Source organism: Lipotes vexillifer, unplaced genomic scaffold, assembly GCF_000442215.2.
Source record: "Lipotes vexillifer unplaced genomic scaffold, Lipotes_vexillifer_v1.1 scaffold248, whole genome shotgun sequence".
NCBI lineage: Eukaryota > Metazoa > Chordata > Mammalia > Artiodactyla > Lipotidae > Lipotes > Lipotes vexillifer.
The window spans coordinates 1,807,121-1,815,530 of record NW_006777568.1 but is presented as its reverse complement, the minus strand read 5'-3'; the positions used below and the strand labels follow the sequence as shown (position 1 = coordinate 1,815,530).

The 8,410-nt window shown below is 49.6% G+C and overlaps 1 protein-coding gene across 1 annotated transcript in view; it reads left to right on the top strand.

Annotated features, from left to right (window-relative positions):
* The first annotated feature begins 6,392 nt into the window (after positions 1–6,392).
* Positions 6,393–8,410, top strand: part of PTPRE (protein tyrosine phosphatase receptor type E) — a 41,835-nt gene continuing 39,817 nt past the window's right edge. Inside the window, exon 1 of the mRNA XM_007451178.1 lies at positions 6,393–6,504. Coding sequence (XP_007451240.1) covers positions 6,393–6,504 — 112 coding nt within the window. The remainder of the gene's footprint in view (positions 6,505–8,410) is intronic.

The window sequence follows — 8,410 nt, the reverse complement described above, 5'->3', positions numbered from 1 at the left end:
TCCCCACCAGGTGCTGCCACCTCACCGTGTGTGGCCCCCTCCTGGCACGTCAGAGTTGCATTGTCATTATTTAGTCATTTCGTGTCTCCCGCTGAAACACGAGCTCTGAGGGAGGAAAAGGCGGTGCTCGATATGTTCCGTTGTCTCTCCAGACTTTGGCAAACAGTCGACTCGGTAAATATCACTGAAAGAGGAAAGAACGAATGAACAAATAATCAACCCAACAGATCGTTGCAGGTCTACAGGGTTCACACAACGAGCCGGTAAACTCATGCTTTTGAAATCAAACGTGTGTGTAAACCTAGCCACTGAGGTTCAGTCCACCCGTCCCTGTCTGTGGGCATCTCCACGTCTCATCCCAGGTGGCTGGAAGCAGCGTGGTCTGAGGTTCACCCAGCGGGGGTCACCCGGCCCTTGGAGTTGGCCACCTTCTCTTCTGTCATCCACACTCCTGAGTGGAGGGTCAGTGGAGACCCATTTATCACTATCCTTTCCCTGAGTCCCGAGGCACTGCTGCATCAGCATCTACTTAGCAGCTGTTTTAGGAACTCTGTGCCTGAGGATGACGGATGGAAGATGCAGGATGTAGTGCTCCACAAAGCATCACTTTTCATTTAGATCAAGCGGCTCTTTGTTCATTTTGCCTGTTTTCAGCTCCAAGTGTCATTGTGCACTTACTGAAGGTGAAGTGATAGGTGTTAATGCTCCCATAGCAGACGAACCTCACAAACCATCAAACGAGGCCGGTTTGAGATCAGAGTCATTGTCAAATAGTGATTTTCAAACAGAAAATCAGTTAATTCCAATCTTAGTTCTGTGGTTTTTCCATTTCACAGAATCCAACCGCAACTTGAAACTTTGCTCCGTCAAAGATAAGCACCTGACATGATTGCTAACGTTACTGCAAATTTGATGAAAGAATTCAACATCTATGATACAGTTATTTGTTTTGTAGGATAATATAAATGTTTGTGGTAAGTGTATCACCCTCAGAATTGATTGTGCTATACAAATAATTTATAATTGTGTCCAAACCGACTGGACGTTCTGTCAGTTAATACAGAAGGTGTAGATGTCAGACTTTATAAATGGTGATAACTACAAGAGTAATTGAACTAAAAACGTATGGTAATGAAGCCGATGTTGAATTTTCTAAAATACTTTGGCTTGTAGCTTGCATTTTCCCATCTCTATTCAGCATCAGATTTCAGAAATGTTTAGGCCGTCAAAGAATTACTTTGTAAATCAATCTGAGTGTCCAAAGATGGTGAACTTTTCTCTAAACGAGGCCCTAAATGTTGGCTTCATTCTGTTATAAATTAGTTGGAGATATTTCATAGTAGCCATCAACAAACAGAATACCAAAAAACACAACCACAGAACAAAACAAAAGCAAAAACTCCCAGCTTTGAGACTTTTATAGAATTACAAGTATTGAAAACATAGTTAATGAACAGGAAGACATTAAAATTTATTCCTACAAAAGCAAGGAAGGGATAAACAAATTAAGTGGTGAGAGCTCACAAGATGCTATTTTGAAAAAAATTACAGGCAATTTCATGAAGAAATGTAAATATTAAGGATATTGAAGAATATATTACAAGTGAAACATACTAAGAACAGACAAGGCTAAGAAATTTATTGGAGCAGGTGAACATGTACTGAGAATAAATATTCTGTTCATGTTTTTATTTTATTTTCATTAAGACAATATAAAAAGGTTTTTGCCCCCAAATATTGCTGTAATGTGCATTGATACGTTAATTTTGTCATCTGGAGTTTTTTCTTAAGTTTTAAAAATAGTTTTTGAACAGAACTCCTTAATAGTTTCCCATTTTACTAAGAGCAAAATGCTCTTCAGTAATTATTTTAGGAAGCGTATAGCTTTAGTTGTTTTAGCCCCTCCTTCACTCTCAAGAGGGCGCTGATTTGGATGAGAAAGTACATGGCGCTCATTCTGAGGGCTGTAAGTGCGACGGCTTTAAATCTCGAGCGTGATGGCTCCCAAATCCTCATCTGCTCCTTTGTGAAGGAGCCTCGTCTGTTTTATCAACGTAATCCAGAACAGAAGAACCACCTGGGAGGGGCTGGAGCTGCAGAAGGAAAACGCTACCCTCTTGGGGACTCAGGGGGCAGTCTGGTTCGGTCTGCCAGGACACCCAGGGCTACTTGGAAAGGGCACTTCCAGGCCCCGCTGGGCAGGAGGGGTCAGCCAGGCAGCCCCTCCTCAAAGACACTGGCTCAGGGAAGGCGCCAGCCCTCAAAGCGCTGGAGATCCCAATCGTCTGGGGTGGCTGGGACAGTACCCGGTCTGCTTGGGACACCCAACACCCAAATGACTGTAACTCACACCGGGTGGTAGGACCCCAGGGAGCAAGCGTCGGTCTCAGACTTGCTGGACCTCAGAAGCTGATGGGACAAGGCAAGGAAAAGGAGAGAGGGGGTCGCACGTGAGGGGAAGCTTGCGAGCCAGGGCTGGGGGGAGTGGGCAGGGGACGGGGAGAAGCCCTCTCCTGCTCTGGTTCCACCTCCATCTGCTTCTGTCCTCTTTCTGTCCCCCAGCTGCCACTGCCCGGTCTCCCGCCCAGTTCCCCTTCCCGTCCCTAAGCCAAGCACCCCATCCTCACCTGTCTCCCTCCCACTTACCCTTGGAGTGAACTCAAGCCCTCCCCTCCCTTCCAGCCAATCCCCAGACCCCCCTCCTCTTGGTGGTCTCCACTAGAATGGCCCACAGCCCCCTGAAATACAACTTGTCCTCCCACTGCAAGGACAGCAGGACATTTCCCGTGGGATTTCGGTGAGGGTGGGGGAGGAACTTTATCTCAGAAGCTCAGCTAGCCTGTCACACATCATAGGAGCCCCCCAAAGCAGGGCCCCACTCCCCGTCTCAGCTGATGAATGATGTCCCCTCCCATCCACCTCCCAATATGGAAATCCCAGCGCCTCTGACACCCGACTCTTCACCACGTCTAGCTGATTACCATCCACGTGGATTCCACCCTTGAAACCCCCCGTCCATTCCCATGGTCCTGCTTTAGTCCAGACCTACTCCATCTATTGCCTAGACCAGCACATCCCAAATTGTAATGCACATAGGAACCACCTAGGGACCTTCCGAGAGGGCGAGAGGTCTGGGTGGGACCTGGGATCCTGCATTCCTAACCAGCTCCCAGGTGAAGCCCATGCTCCAGGACCATCCTGGGGCAGCAAAAGCTACGTCACGCCCCCTTCCCTCCCCATCTTAACAGTGGCTCCTGATGGCTTCCAGTGCTCACTCGAAACTTTCATGGCGGTTCATTGCTCAGAGCCAAGGTTTTCAGCTTCAGTCTATGTAGAACCCATCACTGTCCGTATATTTGGATTTCCAACATCTGGAATCTGGAGTTAGGCCCAGGAATTGGCATCTTTGTTTAATGCCCCCAGTGGTTCTAATAATGTAGGTTTTCGCGGGGGGGGGGGTTGTTTTGGTTTTCAGGGGTTTTACTTATTTATTTTTGGCTGCACCTCCAGGCTTGTGGGATCTTAGTTCCCCAACCACGGACTGAACCTGGGCCCCAACATTGAAAGCACCGAGTCCTAACCACTGGACTGTGAGGGGGCTCTGATAGTCTAGGTTGTTGATGGAAAATGAGCCTTTAATACCAAACTAAACGCTTTACCACGGCACTCAAGGGCCTTCTCAACTCAGCCCCATCTTTCTGCCTTGCTCATCCCTGCTACCTTTACGTACCAGAAGTCCTGCAGAACAAACCGTCCACTGTCTGGACAGTAGGTCGTGCTGTCGTCTCCCTCAAGCCCCTGTCCGTCCCCTCTGTGTCCTGGAGGGACCGCTTAGCCCTCCACCTCTGGGGAGGCTTGGTGACCTCCCAGGTGAATCACCGCCCCCATCTTCCTTCCTTGGTGCTGTGGCCACACGTCTCCAGAGCGTGGGAGTGGGTGTCTTAGGGGTAGCTGTTTCCCACTCGTCCTTCCAGCTCAGGAGAGCAGCTTTAGGGCAGGGACAGGTCTGTATTCATCTTTGCATCTCCAGGACCAAGCGGGCTGCCTGCCCCAGAGCCATTTCCTAAAGAATAGTATTTAAAAGGCATCAAATGGGGTTTAGAAAAAGACAATTTTAATCAAATGTATAGCTGGCTGACTTTTGAAGGGTGTAAAAATAAAGTCTGCTTTGTTGGGAATAATCTGTTTTGATCATCTCAGTTTGGGAGAGCAGTGTGCTTTATGCCCCATAGTACCTCCCGTCTGGTGAGCACACAAGCACTGATTAAGTACAAATCACTCAAAGTCAGTATAGATTTAATTACTGTTTGAAGCATTATTTTTGTACTGATTCGTGTCTATGTTTATCAGGTAGCTTGTGCAAACCCTTTGAGGGTGAATGGCCAGGGACTGGCAAGTTGTCATCGGCCTCTTAAGTGCTGTATATATTTACTACATCTTCTTTATCCATATATTAAGAGTATCATAACAGTGCTCAATAACAATTTTTTAATGCAGTGTACGCAGAGTGCCTGTCAGGGGTTGAGGGCTTTTGTCTCCAGCTGCCCAGGATCGGAATAGCAGCTCCTGAGTTTCCTCTGGACTGGATATGGACCAGTTCCCCTGTGGGGCCTCAGTTGCTCAGTCCTGGAGGGATTTCTGTGAGGGTGATACCCATAGAAAGGGTCTAGCACACAGTAGGTGCTCACAGAGCGAGAGCTGTTTTGCATGTATGGCTCACTTAGTAAATCTAAAATATATTTTGGAAACAAAAAAGAAGGAACTAAAAGTGTTGATTGTGACTGTGGTAGTTGTTCTGGGATAATTGTCATAATGTGCTCAGAATGGTTTCATTTTAATAGTGGTGATTGCTAGAAAATGATTGGGTTATTTTGCGTTCATTCAGAGCCTTCTCTAATTACAAGTGTTTCTTGGCTTTGGTCCATTCTTATTCCCGAGGGAGGCTTCTTGCAGGAAAGTGCCATCTGTAGGGCCAGGCGCCCAGGCTGACTGTGGACAGGGCTCGTGGATGGAAACGGAGGAGGGTGTCCAGGAGGGAGGACACGCCTGCATCATTAGCACCAGATCCCACCCGGCAGGTGCCACTGCCCACCTTCAGCTGCAGGGAGCCCTCAGGAGGGGTTTCTATACCACCAAGAGGTCACTATCGTGATTCCTAAGGATTTATGGTGTCTTGCCAAAATGGAGCACTGAGTAGGGGGTCCCAGGTGGACGCCTGCAGGTCTCCTGGGCGAAAGAGCCTTTTTCTCTGTCGAGCCGCGTTGCAGTCTGGGTTTGCCCAGCACGACTGCCCATCCACCCATTAAATACTTTCCCCCATCCCTGAGGTGCCCAAGTGGGTCTGTCAGAGATGAGCTGACCATGACCCCTCCTCCAGGAGGGGGCTTCCCTCTGCTTCCCCTGAGAGCTCAGACCGGAGCAGAGTCCAGATGCAAGGCCATCAGCCCGGAGTCGTGAAGATTACACGAGATGATCCAGGAAAGCTGCCGGCAAAGTGCTTGGCCCAGAGGAGCAGCGACATGACGCCAGCTCTTCATCCCCAAGTCACTGTTCACACCTCACGAGGCAGGGGACTGAGCTGAGCTTCACGACAGTTAATCAGGCTCCGGAGTGTGGGACAGGTGGACGGCCAGGGGCTGGAGTTTTTCGGGGGCCTTTTCCTGTAGCTCAGGAAGGAGGTACTCAAGGCCGGCACCCGGAATAAGGGCCGGGGTGTAGTTGTGGTTGTGGCCGAGGGACAGCAAAGGGGGACCCTGTGCAGGTGGCTGGACCCCCCCTTCCAGCCCCCCAGCCCTGTGACCACAGGCTACATAACCGAGGGCACTGATGCATCTCTGGGCTGCTGTGATGCAACACAGAAATACCCCACCGTGTCACCACGGGCACAGCGAAATGTTCCTATATGTTCAACAAGTTACTGTCGTTGGCAATCCTCAAGCCAAGGTGACCGGGCCTCTTGCAGGGTCTGTGAAGCTGCCTCTCAGAATCCCAGACCTCGTGATGTTTTAAGAGTTTATTCTCCCCTGGCACCTCCACGTCCTTGGCCTCTTCTCTCCCTCCCGAAACAGACAAATACACAAAAAAGGGAAGTAACCTGAACAGCAGGAACTTTTATAACCTGCGGGTAGTTATGGCGTTACTAACCTGGCTTGTTCTAAGGTGAGGCTGCTTCCCAGTGCAGGTAGAAATCGTGCCCGTACAAAAACCTCTCCCCCTACCGCAGACTGACAAAGCCACGCTCCCAAAGGCTGTCACCCCGATCCCCGGCCCACTGTTTTTCTTCCTGAGTCCTCTGTGTCTTCCCTGAGTTTCCCGCCTCGGTGGAGGCTGGCCATCCCCAGGTGGGTGGTGGGCGAGCCCTCTGAGCCCGTTCTGCCTCTTCCAGGGTTGCCATGGAGCCCTTCTGTCCGCTCCTGCTGGCCGGTGTTAGCCTGCCCCTCGCCAAGGCTTTCAAGGGCAACGAGACCACCACTGCGCAGAGCAACTGGACCTCCACGACCGCAGGTAAGGGCTCCCCGCCCCTTCCTCCCTGCCCTCCTGCCCGCACTGCCCACTGCCCCGCCTCCTGATGGCCTTGTGGGGTGATGGGCAGGCGAGTGGGAAGTGTGCTTCTGACCCTGCACGTCTGTAGAGCAGGCTGGCTAGGAGAGCAGTTGCTCCGTATTTGACTGGAGCAAAGCTGAGCACTCGGGAGGCAGCGGACATAAGCTCCCACCCCTGCCCTGGGCTGAGAGTCCGTGTCAGCTTGGTGGGACGGAGGGCAGGATGGCCCCCGTTGTGCTGAACCCAACTCAAACCAGCCCTGAACAAACATGGATGAGTCAGTGGGGGATATTTAAATGCTGGTGTGATAGCTGATGACATTCATTAAGAAATTAATATCGTGCGTGCTTCCCTCGTGGCGCAGTGGTTGAGAGTCCGCCTGCCGATGCAGGGGACACGGGTTTGTGCCCCGGTCCGGGAAGATCCCACATGCCGCGGAGCGGCTGGGCCCGTGAGCCATGGCCGCTGAGCCTGCGTGTCCGGAGCCTGTGCTCCGCAACGGGAGAGGCCACAACAGTGAGAGGCCCGCATACCGCAAAAAAAAAAAAAAAAAAAAAATTGAACCAGGCAGAGAGCATCCTTTGCCCCAAAGTGGGGAAGAAACGCTGCAGCTGTGTGAATGCACCTGCAGATGGCGCAGTGGTCACCGTCAGGGTGACGGGCTCCCCACTGCTGGGTTCACCTAAAAATAAAATGCTTGGTTGATAATTGGCTGTGGCTGTCAGGTGTCCTTACAGGAAGCGGGATGGTTGTGTGACCTGGTGCCCACCAGAACGAATGTGAAAGTCACCTGTTGCAGCCTCTGCAGGCTTGGCAGTGGCTTCTGGTCACTTCCAAGAGGGAAATCATCTGGCTCAGGGCCCCTGTTATGTGAGTAGATGGGCTCCTGTGGCCTAGAATTCCGGAGGACACCTGACCGACTGTGTGAGGTGCCCTTTGAATCTTCATCTGTTCCCCAAAAGAAGGATGAAGCATCCTTTGGGATGATCACAGCGCTTTGCCAGTGTGTTCCAAAATAACCGGAAATCATTTCATTTGCTCACTGAACAAAATGTATTAAATAATCATCAGGAGACAGTATTTTACACAAGTAGTTGGAGGGAAATATCTATAAGTTGTAGAGCAAAATGTCATTGTCCGGATTATATGAAGGATTCCTTAACACTAACAAGAAACAAAAAAAGACAGTAGGAAAATGGTAAAAAATTTGACCAGGCAAAATATGAACATCTAATTAAGTATGTTTGTGAATCATGAAAAGGCGCCTAACCATCTAGAAATAAAGGAAATGCAAATTTAACCGGTATTATTTTACTTATCAGATTGACAGAAATTAAAAGAATTACTAATATCTGGGAGAAATAGGCGCTCCATCGTACACTCTAGGTGAGTGTAGAAGGTGGAAACATTGGAGGTTGGCAATTTGCAGTTTCGATTACAGTTTAACGTGTGGACAGAATACAAAGGGTCCACTTCCAGGAGCTCACCTACAGAAACCGTTGTGAGATACACAGAGGTGTCGACATGAGCTGCAGAATTGTAGGTAATAGCCAAAAAGTTGGAAACAAATCTTGGTTTACCCAAAAAGTGGACAAAGTGAAGAGGCTCCTGTGTGCTGACACTGAAACTCTCCAAGACGCGACCCAACGAGAAAGGCAAGTTGCAGAGCTGCCAGATACCGTATTTCATCTGGTATTTTTTCCCCACACTTCACATCACTGTATCCTGAAGTGTGCCTTAATATCTTTTTTCCTTTCTCAGTGGTTCATAAAGTAATAGCACATCTTATGATCCGTAGAGTCTTAGATGTGATGAGAGAGTCGTTAGGACTCCAGTTATCGGCAAACCTGTAGGTGTATGGAGGTAA